This window comes from Tetrao urogallus (genome assembly GCF_951394365.1).
Source record: "Tetrao urogallus genome assembly, chromosome: 2".
Taxonomy (NCBI): domain Eukaryota; kingdom Metazoa; phylum Chordata; class Aves; order Galliformes; family Phasianidae; genus Tetrao; species Tetrao urogallus.
In genome coordinates, this window is record NC_136814.1 from 100,773,666 (window position 1) to 100,794,482 (window position 20,817).

General features: G+C 38.8%; 1 protein-coding gene across 1 annotated transcript in view; it reads right to left on the bottom strand.

Annotated features, from left to right (window-relative positions):
• Positions 1-787: 787 nt before the first annotated feature.
• The window catches only part of LDAH (lipid droplet associated hydrolase), a gene marked incomplete at both ends in the record, with an annotated part of 103,928 nt that continues 83,898 nt past the window's right edge, over positions 788-20,817 (bottom strand). The window contains 2 exons of the mRNA XM_079532518.1: positions 788-979; positions 12,510-12,592. Coding sequence (XP_079388644.1) covers positions 788-979; positions 12,510-12,592 — 275 coding nt within the window. The remainder of the gene's footprint in view (positions 980-12,509; positions 12,593-20,817) is intronic.

Consider the following 20,817-nt stretch of genomic DNA (forward strand, 5'->3'; position numbering starts at 1 on the left):
TCTTTACAATCAGAAAATTTGAACCAAAGGCTCCAAATATATTCCCCAGCTGAGAGGCCACACTTACCTTATGTTATATTTAACACACCGTGGAGTTCTGGCAGCACTCTGAGCCCCATCTGAGATTTGGAGGATCTTGTCTTCACCTCATCTTCACATCTCCCTCATAAAAAGCCTGACCTCAGCCTGATCTCTGAAGCCAACAGCCCTATCCCACCCGAAGGAGATAATGCTGGGCCTTGGGCTGTTCTGGCTGTCTATTACTCTTGCACTCACTACTGTGCCAGGGATACACAGAGATGAAATGGGTGGAGAGGGTCAGACCTTTCAGAGCACACCAGGATCAGTTCCCACAGGGGAATTTTTATCCATATGGAGTAGCCTGATATTTCTTTCTAAACCAGACCAACCGGGCTGCCCTAAATCCAGCCCTGATGTCTCTTCAGCAAGCAGCTGAGGTGGCAGTAACTCAGCTGCACTTCTAGTCAGTCAATCTAGTATCAGTGTTGTCTAGAGTGCTAGGAGACAATAAATATCCCATACTTTTCCAAGTCTTTCAGAGTGCTGAAGACACAGGATCAATGTACATCACCATTAAATCCATAAAACTATATTTTGGACCAGCCAGTCTCTCTTTAACTTTCTCTAAAACTTCTCAGTAGAAAACAAGCCATAATCTGTAATAAACAGAAAAAAAAAAAAAAAAAGATAGGACAGACTCTCTCACAAAAAATTACACGTTCACAAAATAATTACACCATTTTCTTGTTAATCACTGAATCGTTGTTTATAATTTGGTCAGATCATCCCGTAACCAGTCCGTAATCATGGCAGCCATCTCCTTGCTGGCATCCAGCACGAACGCATGGCGGAGCCCTTTCTCACAAAGTCGAATGTCCCCATCTGGAAAATCCATTTTGATCTCATCGTAGTAGTTCTGTGGACACCAGCTGTCTCCAGTTCCATAGTAAAAAATCAGCTAGAAATCAAAGCATATCAAACCATTAATTAACAAAGTTGCTGATGAAGCAACAAATACCCAAGCAAAGAGCAGTGAATTATTTGGAAAGAAGTGACACTTCACAACCCAACACATACTGTGAGAAATAGCAGATTGGTAACTCTTGCTTATTTTCAAGTCTACAATTACAGTCGAGTCAATTAAATGGGCTTCCAAAAACAGAGATCTGCTGACAAAGGTCCGGCTGTTCTGAGAAACTTGTTGCCATGGACTAAGTATCTTGTTCATCACCTTCACCTCTCCACAGATATGCTATTGTATTTTCACTAGCTATTTGCTATTTGTTTTCTATAATAGCTTTCTAACTTCTTAGTTATATAAGAAAATTGAGGCCATATCCCAGCTGAGTGGACTAACCACGTTTATTTCTTTCTGAGTATGAACAAAGGGAAAGCAAGAGGTTCCTTCACATCTGTGTAGCTCTTACTGGCATGTTGGATGTGGTCTCAAAACATCTGCCTGATTAGGGAATTAGGGGGTGGAACAAGTTTTCTTAGTGTCAATGCTAGACAAAAACTAGAGGTGAACCACTCAGTCACGTCAGAGTAATGGCAACCATCACAGCCATAGAAGGGTCTGGATAGGAAAGGACCTCTAGAGATCATCTGGGTCATTCTCAGAAGCAAGACTTTTTTGCTTGGAGTATTTTATCTTTCTAAAATACTGTACTGTGTTAAGCACAGACAGGTTCCTTTAGATTGATGAGCCATTTTCTTTCATGAAAGAATGTGGAGCTATAATCCTATCAAATACCATTTTGTTTTGAACTTACTCCAATAAATTTGGTTAACAACAAGTCATCATTTTCCCCCTCAGCTTTGTATGCTATCGCTGTATTTTTGATTTCGATAAAGTAAATCAAGGGAGAGTGGTTGTCCAGGAGTGAGTAAAATCCTACTCATTCAAACCTATACAAGAACAAGATTAATGATGAGGATTCTTTATACTAAAATGCTTGACTGCAGGTACCAGAAGGATGTTGATTGCTCAACCCGTCACACACACAGCTTGGTCCAGTTCCACTACACTCATTTGTTTCACATTTCATTTCAGTACTTCAGTGAATAATTGAGCAACACTAACATAAATTAAAGGACAAGACATTTTCCTTTAATCACAGAAATCTTCAGTTCCATTATTTTTGTAGCCACGTGAAATAGAAGCAAATGCACCCTACTGGCCTATTGGGGTAGAGGTGGGCTAAGAGCCCAGACTGCATTTCACAAAATGTTACAAGTTTTTGTCTTGCTTTTCTCTTATTGAAGCCTGCCCAAATCTCAGACATTACTACTGACTGTATCCAAAATAGAATATCTCAGTTACATAGACACTAACCCAAGTTATACTTCCAAGTATACGTGCATAAAACATAACCATCCCTTGTCAGCAAACATCACTGTTTTTGTCACTAAGTAATTGCTGAAAACAAGGTATGTCACTTGTTTTAGCAGAAATTCTCCTTTGATCTTGCTTTCAGTGGTGACTATTCATAAATCACAGGATGTCACATTGGCAAAAATTCTTCAGAAAAGCCAATGTGAAATGGCCAGCTGCATTCAAATTTTCTGAAAGCCAAACATCTGACCAAGTTATGTTCAACTCTGGACTCCGTTACCAGCAGATACAAAATTAAAGAATATGAAACTGACAAGAAAAGCAATGGAGCAATTCCAGTTTATTGGAGTTCTCCTCGAAACCATCAGGCATTTTGATGGAGGACTCCTAGAATCTCATCACATGATTATTTAGAAAAAAAGATGAAAAGTCATTTACACTTACATAGGTGGATAAAGTACTTGGCTTAGTCTATGTGAACAGAGAAATGGGCTGTTCTCCAGATAGGGTTGTAACCTTGAGAACTCACAGATTTGGAAATGCTTAAACAAAAGATTTATGTGCATTCTTAGCTTGCCTCTAGTATATTTGCATTATGGTTTAATCTTTTACTGTATGATCCAAAGGATCCTTGACTCATTCAATCCACTGACAGGATGACATTCAGCTGATGAGCTGCTATTTGATAGTATTTTTCTTTTTAAATTTTGTGTGTGGTCTCAGTATTTATTTACCGCATATTTCATGGTTTACAGGCAGAATTTATTTTCTTATGTTCATTCCTTCAGCATGCAGCATGATGGTTTTTGCATGCTCACATTTGTTAATTCTGCAACGCCTTACTGGCCATTTTTATCTCCATTCTGCTGATGAAGACCACAGAGATTAATGTCAGATTACATACATTAATTTGAATGTACAGTGTTTAACGTTTAGGAGCTCATTTTCCAGTGTGCATAACATTATTCTTTCAGGAGAAACTAAGTCAAAGGGTGTTCATCAGGATCCAGTTTGAGCTCCATTCACTAATGAGCATTCAATCCATGGGACAGGCAACTGTTGGTTAAAATAATAATCCTCTGAAATGCCTACATCAGGATCTCACAACCTACTATTTTGTTCTTAAATTCTCCTTTATTGTGCTGCTCCTGATTTTAAGGCAAGCATTGCCCAAGGTACCTGCTGTGAACAGGAGCTTTAAGAGTTCAGAAACTAAGGTTCCACTTAGCAAAAATGGCCAGTATATTTACCAGCTACAGGCCTTGTCCAGTCTTCCAGTCTTCCCATGTGTGACTTCTGTCTTTCCCATCCAACCTTTCTGGTCTCAGTCTACTCATTGCTATCTCATTGTTTTAGCCTCCTTACCATATTGTTTCCAATTTTTACTACTTGTGCTTCTCATTCTAGTCTCAATTTCTCGCCCTGCAAGTTCAAACTATAGTCTTATCTCTTCATCCCACCTGAGTCGCAATTCCAACACTTCTTTCCCATGGAATTCTCCACTTTTTAAAATCGGTCTAGAACCTCTGCTCCCTTATTTTTTGCGCCTATGTTGGTGTGTGTGTTTTGTGTGCCAGTGTGTGTATGTCTGCAAATCCACAACTTAAACATAACTGTTTCTTAATTAGAAGCTGCCAACAGCATTCAGAATTGTCTTCAAAATGCTTTCCTATGAATAGATTATTCTATAAGGTCTAACAGTAGGATTGTATTTAAAGTGGAAATTTTCAGTGATAGAAAATAGAGTAAAGAGCCTATGAAAACTGAGAGTACTTCATCATCATTTGTGGCACTGCTGGGTTTCCCTCTGAATGACAAAATCTCTGTTCTTTGCCTTTGCCAACACCACACACAGACACAGGATTGACGTTAGGATGTTACCTGTTTTCCTAATATATTACGGGATAATCGTTCTAGACATATTTATACCAAAGTATTCAGAACTCAAACGTTCTCATCTTCATTTTAACATCAGTAGCTTTGCTACCGCAGCACATAGGCAGACATAATTAATGAGCCATGTGTAACCAGAGCCACATGGAATCTTCATTAACAATAGGAAACACTGGCGTGCAGTATATGATTTGCATGGATCTGTAAAGTACATATTTTCCTGTGGACTGTGCGTGGCTGTAAAGACATCCTGAGTCAGCACAACCACTGAACCAGCAATGAAATACTGTTGCCAACCTAAGCATTCAGAAATGGTGAGTCAGGTCCCCAAAATAATGCAACTAGCTTAAAAATAATCAGATTTACAAAACAATAAATGGAAGGTTCTTTTTTCAGCTGTGCTTGAAGTTTTCAATATTTGTGTTTTTTAACTCTTCTGCCATCAGATCTGACTATGGGGGCAGAGTAAAGGGGATGTGCGTTACCTTTGCGATTTCAACAGTGTGTTTCAGATAGGTTGGCAATTTCAAACAGTTTGAAGTAACAGCAGACCTCTTGTAAGTCGTTTTACAATTCAATTGTTCAGAACTATTTTCAGACTTTGCTTCTGTAAAATAAAACACGAGCCAGAATACGGCTCTGCCGGTTGTGTACCATGTAATATGGTATGTGTATTCAGACACTGCACAATGACGGCAGCTGCTAAGTAAACATCAGAAGAATCTGAGATTCGTATCAACAGGATGTTTACATTTTGAAGAGTTTCTAAGAAAATAATAAAGATTTCCTGCAGTTGACTCCATTGGCACTTGTTTTAGTACGCATGACAGTTCACAGAAGTATAAATTACAGAGAGATTTTTTTATGCCTCTTCTGTGGCCATCATAGGTCAATGCTGAAAAAGAAATCCAAAAAGCTAAAAAATATTAATTGAGTTTTCTCTATCTCTCTAGAATTCGGTAACATTGTTGTACACTGACATTATAACAGCATTAAGATCTTATTACTTCAGCGGGCACCACTTCAGCTGATAGCAAAGAGCAAAGGACTGATCTCTGTGGATATGAACTGACGGCACATGTGCAACGGCAAACAAGACTGGACCAGTGTCCTTGCTGAAATCCTTGTGTCAGAGGCAGTAATTCTTATCCGTGTCACTCTCACATGCATTCTCGATGAGGCACTAACTTCTCCCTGGTGACATCTCTCTGAAGTAATAGTTTCATTTGCTCTTGGATTAAAACTAGTTTAAAAGGCATTAGTTCTGAATTAACTGTAGATTCAATCAAGATTTTTAAAAAATGACGTAGCTTCTCCAGACTTATGACAGTGCCTCCACCTTATCCTGCCAAAAGAGTAGTGTTAAGTGACACTGGGACATACTGATTTGGACATGTTGGGGTTTTTGGTTTTCTTTTGTTTCTGGACTTGCTTCAGTTGTGCTTTGGCTTTATTGATTAGTTTCTGGGAGGAATTCAATTGCCCTAGTAAGACCTAAATGTCTTGGGATCTTGTTCCCCAAGACACCATCTCTCTCCCCTCATGATCCTGCCATGGTTGAAATCAGTTGGTTTGACAGCAAGGTCTTTGGAACTTGTTTCTTGGTTTGTTTAACCAGAACTGGGATTTATCAACTTTCCAAGCACCGTGTGAAGCCAAACTTCTGGTGGAGCACTTTGAGAAGAGGAAGCTGACAATCTGGGGTACATAATGCAATTTTTACATACTAACCTGTAGGGTCTGTAGCAAAGGTGTAATGGAGTTCCAGCATTGGTGGTGATTTTATTTAACATAAGGAATATGCCCAGTTTTGCTAGACTAACATAAGTAATAAACAAAACCATCTTCCTCACTGAGAAACTAGTGGATAAACATTTTGCTTTCATTCAAATTAAGATGCAAGGCGTTAGACACAGCCAGGAGGAGCAGCTACTTTGCACGACTACATGTTAATCAATCATCTCCTTGTGTCATGTATGGTGTTATATCGAATGGACAGAGCATAGCCTCCTTCCTCTCATGCTTTTGTCAGTGCCAACTGGAAATTCAGTAAACTGAGGAAATGGACAGGGTTCCTCTGTTTGGCTACCTCCATAACTTCTGTTAGCAATGTTACTGCCAGCTCTGCATGTAGGCCCAAGAGATCAAGCAAGCCAATTCTATTTCCACTTTTTTACAGACAACAAAGGCCAAACTCAATGCAACGTAAAAATGTACTTTTAAGAAGGATGCATGAGCCTTACCGACAAACCAGGCTGATTAACTTTTTTATACTGTGTTACTTTTAAAGACTTAGAAACCTTCCAAGGGTATATATTTAGATGCAACATGAATATCTCAGAAGTCAAGGCTGTATAGCTATGAAAATAAAAACAAACATACCTGAAACCACTATTTGAGCAATATTTGAGCAATTGAGAATCTGGGCCAGATTCTTCCAACCGTATTTACTGTAATACAGCCTGATGCTACCTACATTCTGGGAACTTTATCTCAAGAGACTCTCTCTTGCAACAACAGGATCAGCAATGGGCCACAAATGACAAATTTGTTCACTTCTGTGAAATGAGCTTTGTGACACAGCGAGGGATGGTAAGTATCTCCTTGGTGTTTAAGGTTGCCCAGAGAGGCAGTGGATAATCTGTCCCTGGAGACACTCAAGGTCAGGTTGGATGGGGCTCTGAGCACCTTGATGTAGCTGTAGGTGTCCCTGTTCATTGCAGAGGAATTGGACCAGATGGCCTTTAAAAGTCCCTTCCAACTCAGGCGATTCTATGATTCAATGATCGTACCAGTCAGATGGTAACTTCTTTTTAGGTACTCTTCAGAAGGCTGTGGAAATATTGCTGTCTTTGATAGTTTTGTGGAGCACACACTTTACGCCCATCCCATCGCACTACAAAATCCTGGAAGTCCATGTCACTGCCTTTTTATTGGAATACCACACAGCAAGAATGATGCTAAGAGGAGTTCAGCTACACAAAAAATATCACAGAAAACTACACTGTGGCCCACTAAGCTTCTTGAGATCCTTTTCCATTGAGGAGAGAAAGTGTTGATCCCTGATCAAGCATTTTGGGTGCTTCAAAGGGAAGGCTGTTTTTGTGGCTAAATGACACAGGCACCAAAATCCCCGAGCACTTGTGTAACTTCCTCAGCTTCAACTCTGCACCTCCAGGGAGTGCAGGCCAAAGAGGATGTGAGTCCAGCCAAAAAAAGAGGTGTTCTTGGCTCAGGAGAGCACTTTGCACCTATTCAAAAAAAGCATCTGGAAGGTTTTTCACAAATGTAGGCAAGCAACTCACTGAAGCTGCGGGCAGGCAAAATATTTGTAGTATTCTTTTAACCGCTTATCTTCAGATCGTGCTTCTCTCACTGGGAGTAATTACTAAACTCCCATGGATGCCTACTGAAACCTGAACAAAAACACTGGGCAACATCAAACCAAATGCTTCAGGCGTCAAAATAGTTCTTGGTTGCTCAGGTTTTTAAATTTTACTTAATACAGTTTTCCAAAAGAAAAATGCAACACTTCACATTTCTGTGGAAAGAAAATATCTCATTTTTTGCTATTTTTACTTCAAATATCTGTGTATCAGTATCAGCTTAGTTCATACTCTTGGACAACACTTTCTCTATGGTATGGTTGATGAGATATAAACCTGCATTACTTTGAATTCTAAATTCACCACAGAAATATGCAGGAAATGGTAAATATGCACTTCATTCCTTTATTTTTTCAAATGATAATTTCTTCCCCACCTAAACATCTACAAGCTAAGTTATAAGCCACCCACAACACAAACTTCCTCAATGTGAGAGAAAATATTAATGTGTCCCTACATGTCCAGTATATTTTTTTCCCATGATTAAAAATCATTCTTCTCAGACAATGCATTTTTTCATCTTTGTAACACAGCTTCAGATGTTTCTTGTCCTTTTCCTTATACAGTCAATGTATCTGCTCCACCAAATCATTGTCAAGACTAAACTGAAGAAGCAGACAGACATTTTTTTCATTTAATACGCTAATCAAAATAATAATCATTTCCAGTTGCTGGAGGAGATGACTTGTGGTCTTAAGAAATTATGATCCACTACAGGAAGATCACTGCCTAACAGATCCATGACTTGAAGTCTATTGGAGCTTCTGCATTGATTTAGGTGAGCTTTGGAATGGATCCTACACTTCAAAGTAGGACTAATGTCTACACAGTGTAATGAATTAAAAAAAAAAATCACAATTAATAATCACAATAAAAGTTGTTTAAATAAAAGGTATTTAAAAAAAAACACAATAAAAGGTGATTTTCTTTTGCAAAACATCCTTTGTAAGCAGCCTAGTTCTACCCCTTAATGCAATTCCTTTTTGATTACAACAGGATTACCAGCTTACCTGCCACAATGAAAGACAATTATGCTGAGGCTTAAAATAAAACAATCAATGTGGCATAATGCAAAGTTAAAAAGTAGAGAGTTCTTCTATAAATATATAATTGCCCCAAGCACGCCAGTGAATGTCCAATATAACCATTTTTTCTTTTAAAATTGTTATTCTATATGTAAGACCTCAGTGACGCTCAATGCTGATTCATTTCTATAGAAATGCTGAATTACACCAACTTCCTTTTGTGCAAGAAATACAATAACCTTCTTCTAGTACAGTAGTATCTTTCCCTCCAGTTTCTGTTAGGAAAGAGAGCTGGTGTTATTACAGTGAAAGAAAGAAGCTCTGCTGGCTTAGACATAATCACCTAATTAGTTCTCATAGCTTAGCAAATCCTATGTTAGCATCCCCTGCTCTATTTGTTTGGATTTTGTGATTGCTCGCAACTCTCTGTGCTGGTGCAGGAAGAAGCCTACCCTCATGTACTGCTTGATCCAGATGTAACTTTAGAGCCTGTATTTTAAATGCTCTACTGTATATTATTTTGTCAGAAGATAGGTCTCAACCCTCTTCATACAATTCCATTGCTATTTAATGTGCATACCATCTGTTTTTAGATTATAAGTGAAATACCTTAATTAACTTTCCCAAAAATATGCCAGCTCCTATTCTTCCAACACAGATCTGAGCAATTAGCACTGTTAGAATCTGGGATCTGAAGGTAATATTTCTCCCGGCTCCTACCTAGCAATAATTATAGTCAAACATAGACACATGGAAAGACTGAAATAATTTAGTGTCTCTTCTTCTTTCTTCTTCAGATCACAGAATGCAAATATGATCCAGAAATAACTTTTCAATTCCACAGCAGCTGGCAAAGTCAGGTGTTAAGATTGGCTTTTAGAGCATGATCACAGCGACCACTAAACAGTGTAATTTTTTTGAAGTGACAGCCTGCCAGTTCTATAGCAACTTGGACTACAGTTCCTGTTTTTATAAACTTCCAACCTTCATAAGTTAAGGCCATTTTTATTGTCAATACACTTCAAATTTAACATAATGCCAACTCAAAAAATTTTCCTTAATTTTTACATTCCCCAAAATTGCTAGAAGAATGAAAAAAGAGAAGTATTTAGCTTCCCTTTTAGACCTGCTTTCTCTTTGGTTTGCCTGCTGTTTGCAAGCTCGCTTCAGCGTTCTGTTTACATGAATATGTTTGCCACTTTGAAAGTATGAGGACACAGAAGAATCAATAAAGGAAAGTTAACACAGGTTTGAAAATGCTGCTGTGTGCCAAGGCTGTGCTTAGACTGACAGAGTCAACAACAGCACAGATGAAGCAGAGACACCTGCAAACTCTTACTGCTGGCTACCAGCCTTCATTCAGCACAAGAAATAAGCATTTTGGTAATCTGCAGCATCTGAGCAGAACTTCTGAATTCACTGGAGCTACAGTGAATTGTTAGCTCTATCGTCCTCATTCAGCCAAGCTTTTATGCTTAACTCTAAGCATGTGCTTGTAATTATAATTTCCACAAGCACTCAAAGTCTGACCCTGGAAACTCTTCACTTTCATACCCTGACTACTCCTATGCAGAGTCTTACCCTTTCAGGGCCCTGAGGGTGCTACTAGGTCCTCAGCAGCCTCCTCTGGGACCTTCACCCACAATCCCTGCTGTGGGTCCAGGCTCTCCATCATTATGCACCTCCATCACCATCCCTGGGCCTTCAGCCTTTACCTGAGCTCTCAGCCTTTGCCCTGGGCCTTTAGCCTTTGCCCATGCTACTAGTTCTGCTAAGAGCTAGCCTCTGCCTCTTTCTTGTACTGACACTGGACCTATAATGTACACAGCTTGTTGCTGGATGACTCCCACCTCATAGCTTGCCTCCCGTCATAGAAAAGAATCATAGAATTATTTGAGCTGGAAGGGTCTCTTAGAGGTCGTTGATCAGGGACACCTACAGCTCGATCAGGTTGCTCAGACCCACATCCAGCCTGATCTAGAACGTCTCCAGGGACTGGGCTTCCACCACCTCTTTGAACAAGCTGTTCCAGTGTCTTTGGTCAGCTCTCCTGGATAGGCTTCAGACCCATGTCATAGCCCCGTCTCTGTGGCTGTCACTTCTTGCTCCTGATTGGATTCTCTTCCTTATTGTATTGCTTTGCCTGGGAGAGTTGATGGATTCTGTTGCCATCACTGTACTCACTTCACTGTACTCACATCACTGTACTCTGCTTCTCCTTCTGTGGGAGACCACCCCGTTTGGTTCAGGGTCACTCTCCACTCACAAAGCCTCTCAACAAGCAGGCAGACCTTGCTGCTCCCTAACACTCAAGAGATGCAAATCGGTCAGTAAAATTAGCAGTTTCCCTTTGAGATCATTAGGCTTTGGATCAACCCATGGAAAATTTTATTTAAGACAATGAGAGTACTTGTGTTCTGTAAGATGAGCCCTTCAGTTTCTTCACTGAGTTTTCTCCCCAGGTGCAAGAGAATTTCAAATGCTCTGCAACAACAATGCGAAGCAATATGAATGCCTAGTGCAGTGTCATGCTCCTTAGTCACGTGTGCTATTTTGACTTCTTTTTAAACAAATTAGAATGGAACCATCTGAACATACTTTTCAAATTGCAGAGAAGGCAGTGGGATGTCAACTGTACATCAGTTCTCAGCCAAAAAAAAGAAAGATTAATTTATTAAGTGAACTTTGTACCTTATCTATTTACAAGACACAAAGTAATCTCATAGAAATCTTGGACCTTTGTTCTAGAGAATTACATTCTCTAAGGAAGATCTCTGCCAGCACAAAGAGCTGGAATCATTCTTTCAGTATAAAGTCAGTCTCAGTATAAAAAAGGGAAAGAAGGGAACACTATAGAGTAATACATGTTATATTGATTATCTAATCACACAGCAGCTACACCAATAGTGTTTTATTAAATGTGGCAGTTTTCTGGCTCATCAGCCTTCTGGAATGGTCTGGCTATTAAATTCTCTCAGCCTACAAAACAGGGCGACCACATCAAAACTTCAAATTAGGAACAGTTCCTGGCCTGTGTCAACCCCAGAAACATGTCTGAGAATCGACTGAGAGATCACTAATCGATGTAGACCAAAACTGTACCAGAACCTGTTTCAATGATTAATCTGTACAGTTGAGAAAGTTCACCATGGGGGAAAGGTCCTTGTAACTATTTAGTTTACAGCAGTAGCTTCAGTCTCCAAGCAGTGTAGTATCCATCCTCACCTTATACAGCTGAATGGCTGAACTGTGTACATTTTGCTGACTCCTCTCTTGTAAGTTTTGATATCATGGGAAAATCAAACCTGCAGAATCCCTTGATATTAAGTGATCTCAAGTTGAAAATGTCATGGATCAGATTCTACTCTTGGTCACAGTGATCTAGACGACCTGAGCAGACCTGCAATGCAGGAGGTGCATGTTGTATTTCATCTGTCCAGCAGCAAAGCAGAGGATCTGCTCAGTCAGTCTGAACTTATGTTCTGGCTGACTGTCTGCCTGTCAGATCAGAACCCACATTAACTACTGGCCTTGCTGCATGTCTCAGGCTTAGCCAGAACACAGGCATACCTCCACCAGGAATACCATACAAGCAAGGACAGAAGGAGGAAGGAGTGCTGTGACATACTAGACTTGGTAGTGGTGAATACTACATCTACAAATGTGTAGGTTAATGACACTTTAATGATCTGCAATCCTTTGATGGTTTCTCCAAACCAATGGAAAGGTTTTAACATAAAATCAGAATCAATCCTAACGAAATTCTGGTTTTGCAATTATGTAATAGGATATAACCTTTTTTCCATGCATGTGGGCTCCCCATGAAAACTCTGAGAATTAGGAAGTTACCTTCTTTAAGTTTTGCTTTATGGTTGTACTGTCTCTCTCCACAACCTTCATCATTTCTTGGCTGGCCATATACAAGATGTTGGCTGCAGAAAAAGAAACATGCAACAAAGCAATTACATGGCAAGTCTTTCACAAAAAGCTATCTGGGCCCAATCCTACAAAAAAGTAAGGTAACTAGAGCAGTCCTCAACTTGACAATCCCACTGAAAAGAATCCCACTAACAGAAATGGCAGAATATATCTCACTTAATTGAATCATCAAGAAAGCATACAGAAAATATGTTACCCCAACTGCTTATTTAATTACTAGAAATGGAAAGACAGCTTTGGAACATGACTCCATCCAGCTATCTCACAGACTTCTGAATCAGCCTGTGGTGATGGCTCTTTACAGACTAGAGAAGGAACTTTGATGACTACCTGTCACTACATACTTTAGGTGGGTAAACGTAAGTATGATAAATCATCTGTTAAGTGTGGGCTTTTAAATACAAAGCACATGTTAAAAGACACTATTAATCACTACATTATTAAATCACTGACATTTCAAAATGAAAGCCATTCAAATATTCAATAAAAAAAAAATAAGATAGATGATAAAAATAATGGTAAATAAAATATCATCAAAACTTGCAATTCTGAATAATATCGATGGTACTTACCCAAACAGGACTAGACACAGTTTACAAAACCAATGGAGGACTACTAAAGGATAAATAACTGAAGTATTTCAATTTTCAGGTCCTGGATTAACTGAAAATATTCTAAACTACTGATTTATTTTCTGAAAAAAATGAGAAAACAGCAATGCTCATGATTTTTTTAAATACGAACCAATGCAGTTTTGTGTGCAAATACTTAATGACAGTATTGGGCCTGAAATTGTTATGAGACAATCTCAAAATGTGTGATAACAGGGGAAATGGCAATTACACAGGCCTTTGGTGGTGATCAAAACATGAGCTGACTAACTTTCAGCAATGCTCTAAAGGAACAGAATGCCACTGGAGAGATGAGTGATGGCTCCAAAGAGCAAATATCAGAAGACAAAAACAGTGCTCTCGAGTGAAAAACAAGATCCTAGAAAGAACTATCCACTTCTGAGTCAGCCAAAGAAGATGCAATTCTGTTCTATGCCTGCAGAGCTCTGATTTTTTCAATCAAACGCTGAATGCAGCCAGTGCAAGACAAAAGGGTTGCACATGTGACAGCATATAAACAATTCAGCAAATCATGCAAAAATATACTTATCCCACTCAGTTCTGCCAGGCAGAGGGGCCTCAGTCTGGTCCTGTAAACTTGTCGTCTAACCCTGTGGTACAAGTGGCACAGTTGGCAAAAGTCTGCCCTTCTACATCTAAGTTGAAGTCCTGATACTTGTCTTCCTTTTCCTAATACAGCTCCACACAATGCTCAATTATAAACCTCTGCACCTTTGTTTTTAGAAGAACATCTCAGACTGTGCCTTCAAAAATCACTTCAGTTAACCTTAAATAAGAGGTACAAAAGAACATTAAGAATTCCCAATGTATTTCATTAACTTCAGATTGATTCCCATTTCTAATGTGGCAAATATGGATTTAATGCTCAAAATTCTCACCTATAAATGAAGGTATCTGCCTGTTAAAAGCACTGCTCTGTGTCAGAAAGAAAAGCAATACATCTAGTCCAGCTCCCCTGAAGTGAGTAGAGACACCTACAGCTCGACCAGGTGCTCAGAGCCCCATCCAGACCGACCTTGCTTGTCTCCAGGGATTGGGCATCCACCACTGCACTGGGCAAGATGTTCAGAAAAAGGTTTATCGTTAGTAGGACAGTGAACAGCCAACCTGCAGTCAGAACTTCTGCCATTACCTCGCAGAATCAGCAGTGAACGGAAGGCAGGGACGAACATCCAGTTGGGAGAACCTGGCACACATCAGTCTGCTCAGTGTTACTGGGATTCTGCATGCATCTCTCTACTCCCAGTTCATGCATACAGCACAAATACATAATCGAGCAATACATAAGTGCTCCTGTGCTCCCCATCTCTCATCTGACAAGTTTCTCCATCCTACCATCTTGTTCATATTTCTGCAGTAAGAAAATAAGAAATGAAGTGGAATTCACACACTTAGTAAGCAATCAGTCAGAAAGATCCTAAAATTAAAACTGCTGAATGGTAACTGCAACGTTGATAATGACACTACTTTAATTGGGACTGCCTCTGAAGACTTGTATAATGTGTAAGAAGGGGAACTGGGAAGGCAGGATTAAGCTGAACAGGACGAATGGCAAGGTTCAAGAGTCTCTTTCCACCAAACAGAAATCTTTAAAATTTTGGAAACCTGATCCCAGGGAAGCCAATAAACAGGAACTTAAACTTCAGCAGGCATTAAGTAAGAGGAAATTGCAAAGAGCAAAAGTAGGTTTCCAAGAACAAACATCACAAGAATTAAAAACAAACAATAAAATATTCTTTAATCATATCAGAAACAGGAAGCCTACAGCAGAACTGGGGAGTCTAAGAGATAATCACAGGCTAAGGGAGCTGCTAAGGAAGATAATTACACTGTTTGGAACTTAAATGATTTTCCTTTTCATGCATCCACCTTTCTTTTCCAAAACATTTAGCAGGTTTCTATTCCATGTGCTTTTTCTAGCCATAACAATGACTTCTATCTGCATAGTGAGGTACCACAAAGTAGCAACAGTGAAGAACACAGAATACATTAGAAACATCAGGGCAAGACTGTACCTATCAGAGCTGTAAAGAGCCTTAAATACAGAATTGCTGAGTTCATGGCATTCCTACTATGCAAGAAAATAATGTCCAATCACTACTGATTTCTCAAAGGAAAATAGCTTTTTCCTTATCCATAATTTCTTGAACATTTCAGTGAACACAATCAGACGACAATAATTATTGATCTTCTGAATGCTCTCTGTTACAATTTCACACCATAAACTGCATACAAAGATAAACAACTCTGAAGTGAAAGGCTGTAATGGACTAAGGAATATTTTGGAAGCAAAGCAAAAAGATTAGATCATTTTCATCACAGAAAGGAATAAAGACTAAATTCATCCCAAATACGGTGAAGTAGTGATTACTACTAATACCTGTAAAAATCACTGAACACAGCTGGTGAACTGATCATTTATGGCGTGGGTTAATTCACCACCTCAGATGATTTTTCACCTTTAGACCTTAATCATCTCAACGTGAGTTAAACATCTGAACTGAGGTGAGATGGTCCTGGTCTGAGATTTAGTCCAGCTCCATGTATAAAGTCATGCATTACTTATTTCTTAATGGTCTGATCAAGAGATTAGTAGTTTACTAACAGCATTTGCTCAGGTAATTTATGCAAGTCAGTTTGTGAGGCAGGCAGTGAGAAATGTGAAAGTGACCTAAACAGCAGAGAGAAAACATCAACTCAGTAAACAGAATTCAAATTGAAGAAATGTTAAGTAGCCTATTTGCATAAGAGCACAAACTATTCTTTTCCCTCAGAAGCTTCTAAATTAATGCAAGGAAGGAAATCAGAAATTCGGAGACCCATCAGATAAATGTTACTCAGTATGCATATTTACTCAAAAATGCAATGAAGTTATGCATTATGTTTCATAAATAATAAGAATTCGATGATGAAGAATTCTGCAGTACCACTGTGTATGCCCTACAACATGAATGAACAGCATGCATCTGAAGCAATGTCCACACTGAGTGTCACTGTGGGATTCTGCACAACTAAGAACAGTGGTGCAGCCAGAGAAGTGAAGTTAAAGAAGTGTTGTTACCAACAGTCACAATATTTATTACACAACTGTATTTCCCTGTCTTACAGGGCCACACATTAAAGTGCAGAAGAATAAAAGGAAGTACTTCTTTAAAGTTGTATGCCATTATCTATGAACCTTACTGCCACAGGAAAGTGCTAAGCATGGATCTTTGCCACGGAGGCATTCTCATCCAAGCATGCTGCCCTAAGCTCCTCTCACAGCAGGTAAAATTAATGCAAGTAATCTTAGGGCAAATATACACGAAAAGGTGGTTAATTTTTGTTTCTAACAATCTTTCCTGATCCCCACTTTCCAGTCACACAGCTGTCTAATAGTTGTTTCAGGTATCTCATACTTCTCGAACGTTGTTATAAGGGCACGATGGGAGATGATGTAAAAATCCTTATTAAAGTCAAAACATCCCAAATTTACTGCTTTCCTTTAAACCACATTACCTTGCAAAGCTATACTGAAAGAGATGCCACTCTAGAACACAAACAGTAAAAAAAAGTTTTAACTTTCTTCTCTCTTGCTGGTGCAACTTCTTCAGAGAAGCTATTTTTCTCACAAGCAAAGTCACAAGTTCAGAGAGAAATCCCTCTGCTATTTCCTCAACTATACTCTGCTAACCTTGGCATTTTTTGTATATTTATCTCTTTCCTATTAAAAAAAATAAAATAAAATTAAATTTTAAAAAAAAGCTTTTCTGTTTCATTATTACATGAATACTGAGCTGCTTTTTCAAAGAACTCAGAAGAATTCACTTCTTTTTTGTGCCTAATTAGAGAGCCATCTCAAATGGCTCCCAAGGACTGTTATTTTGAGCAGCTCTGAAAATCAGGCTGTGAAGTGGCCACAGTCAAGGAAGGTAAGATACATAAGAAGAGTGGTCTCAGAAATCTTTCCTTGGCCTGTGCGAAGGAAGGTTGCCTTGTGAGATTCTCCTGCTCAGTGCCTGTCACCTGCTCTGCCAGATCTTGAAAAGCTCCCATCAAATGCTAATGCTTGCCTTGGCTGCAAATCTCTTTAGATTCCCAGAATCATTATCAGGAGTCCTACAGCCCTGAAAAATGTTCACTGTTTTTTTTTAAGGACAATATAAAATGCAACCCAGAGCCCATGTGCTGAAATTACTGAATGATGAAGCAGTCTCACCAAAATTTGCAGAATGAGTCACTGCACAAAATAAAGCCCATCCAGGAACATCCAGGAACCTGGCCCAAAATGCTAACATGGGAAATCCCCATAACTGACGATATGGAAGTTGTATCACAGTTGTATCACATCTTGGTGTCCATGATGAAATTAGGAGCAATGCAGCTTTGGTGTTTGGCATTTACTACTGTGTCTCACCACTTGCTGAAGTGAGAAATGTATGGGCCTTAAAGGGAATCTAAGATTGAAAGTAGTATTCTGAGAAATCATCGCATGTGAAAGATAAGACTGAATGTGGGATGCCATGACAACATGGGTTTTGCAGGCTTAACAACTCCTGATGTGAAGAGCATTGTAGAAATATAAGAACTATTAATTAGTCCTTAAAAATACATTTATTTAACAGTAATGAAATTTATAGAGCTAAACTGGTCATGTCCCTTTGTAGTTGCTCATTACTACCTTTAGAGTTGATTTTACAATCATCAAACAGTAAAATCTGCAAAGTAATCTGATAAATACATCAAAACCAGCGCTAATACCTAAGTACCCAAAGTCAGGATGTGCCTTATATAATTTAATTTCTATTTCATTATTTAATTATTAGCATCGCAATTTGTATTTGCTGAATTTAAATTAGTTCTTTAAGTAAAGCCAAAGAAGGCTTGGAGGACACAATTCTACACACACACATATACTTCTGCATATGATCTGCTGCCTCATTGCTTTTAACAGGGATGCTCAAAGTAATGAAGTCAGATGTTTGAAGGATCAGAACCTTCCTGTATTTTAACCAAAGTAAGTCTTCAATCAAGCTATAATTTGGTTCAACTGTAAAAATTCGTCTTGTCATGAAATGAATTTGTACACATCAGTGCTGACGTGAGCTTTATTAGAAGTTGCTCAATGGACACAGCGTTCTACTGAAGCAAGACAGTTCAGTCTCCTTTCTGAAGGACAAAATTAACTTGTGATTAACCATGAAAGTATTTGTCACTTAGAAGACTCACTGCGGCACAGTGACAGTGAGACGTGTGAAGGAGATGATCACCAAACTCATTGGTTCCTTTGGTAACCTGGATATATAGATCTCAAAATGAGAACTGAACTCTCATGGAAATGAATGTGATCACTTCAGAGCTCTGCTAAAAAACAGACACAAGGAATGGAAAGCATGTTACCCAGCAAAGACAGGTTGAAAGGATGAGGCTAGGGTTGAACCCTAAATCCTGGCTCACAGTGATAAATCATCACCATCTACTGAGAATGCATGAACTCCAGTGCTCTTCTGAAGAGAATCCAGAAGGAGCATTCTTCTCACATCCTTTGTATGAATGGCAAAAGCCCTTTACCTCCACGTTCTCTATTTAGGAAGTGAGCTCATAAAGATCTGTTAGCCTTGAATCGGTCTAAAACTTCTGAAGGCACAGAAGCTCTCCACTTCTCCTGCTGAAGTATTTTTGTTCATCAAGTTTCACAGCTTAAGGCCAACGTTAGCAATTTTTTTTTCTTCTGAATTTTCTTGGTCTAATCCCATTCCTTTAAATCGTTATGCAGGTCTGATATATTACAACACGGCCTGGGTCACTGGGATAATTCAAAACACAGAAAGCAGAGAACATAACATCAGTGTTCACAGGGCCCGGGCCTCCGCAAATATCCACTCATGTGGGTATTTTACATAGCAGTTAGGAAAGGAAAAGCACTTCTCATGCACAAATGAAAGGAGTGAAAAAGAAACATACAAAAGAAACATATCACTGTGAGTGGAGAAGCTGTAGAACTCCACATCATTTTTTATAGTCCATTCCAATTCAAGCTGCTGTTGCCTCTTGTAAATCATAGCCAAGTAATTAGAATTTAATAATGAAAAAAAAGCTATTGTAAATTATACATTATTATAAATAATAAGGTCTAACAAATTAGAAGTGAAATCAACGTTTCAAAAGGCAAATACCACGGATACCATGCTTTTAACTCATAATAACTTCTCAAAATAGCATAACTTCCTTCTATGCAGATCTTTTATATATGCTGCTTCACAGATTAACCTGAAATGGAAGCCTTTCATTTATTCACAGGTCAGATTTAAGAAATTAACTGCCAACTTACTTTCTCCCCATGATCCTGCCAATGACCTTTCTCCTGCCCCAGTAGGATCATTCCCTCTCCACGGATTAAAGGTGATTAAGGATCAGTGTCAGTTTAGTCTCATACATTTGCTAAGCAGAGACGACAAACTGTGCCAAAACGTGTTTGATTTATTTGTGGTGGTTTTGTGATAGAGGAACTCTGATTGGGCTCAAATCAAGGATCCAGAAAAGAAAAGAGTGCTTTATATCATTGGTAGCTCTTTAACCCAGAGTGTCACAGCAAGGACTTAATATCCTTCAACTAAATTATTAGTTTTCACAAACAGTAATGACTGAAATCAATCAAGCTTTTCAGTGCTTAGGGTTATTTAACCGCCAATTCAATTAGCCAGTTGTTAGGTGAATACCTGCATCTACTGAGCTCAAACAGACTGATGTATCCACAATGCAGTCAAGCAAATGAAATATGAAATAAAAGATTTCCTGATTCAGAAGAAACACATGTCTAGCAGCATTGTTATTACTTTCTGAAGATTTTAGAATTAAATCCTGAACTGACACGTTGTCAGTAGTCTTTATGGATATGCTGGAAGTTGGAAAACTGTGCTAAAGTGAAGAAACATGATTCTAACCTGGGAGAGAGAAAATTTCTTTTCATACTCGAATCTTGAAGTGAGACAGAGATTTCCTGTTCTTGCACTGAAGTAATTGTTTTTTCCTCAAGTCTTTGAACTTCTTGTTGACTGAATGTCCAAAGATCATTTGCTTGCTTATTTGCAAGAAAAAGATTAGATTAAGGCTAGATTAATTGTAAACTCACACTGGAAACTGAGCGGTCACACAATGCTGCCCATGGAAATTAAAGATATTCCATAAAGACAACTGTGTTTCAACACAAAAAAAAAATGACTTCCACATGGTTGCATATATCCATAAAATACAAACTGGAGTTGACTACTTCAGACCTAGCCCTGATAAATTTTGAGGGACATACATGCCCCTCAACATTTAAAAACTGAATCTGTGCTGTTCTGTGTGGTTTTGATCTGCAGTCAGCATCTTCATTACACAAAAACAGTATCATATTCTTTGTTATGCTAAGGAGATTAATTTTCTGTGACAGAAATAATAGACAGAAAGAGATGCCATACGAATGAAACAGCAGAAACAATACAAAGGACAAAAAGATCAACTTAATTGGCTAAGCACTTAAGGAAATAATCAGAACAGTTCCTTTTCCAACAAAAATGAGTGGTTATGAAGATAGCCCCAATCTAGACACTTTAATGGATACA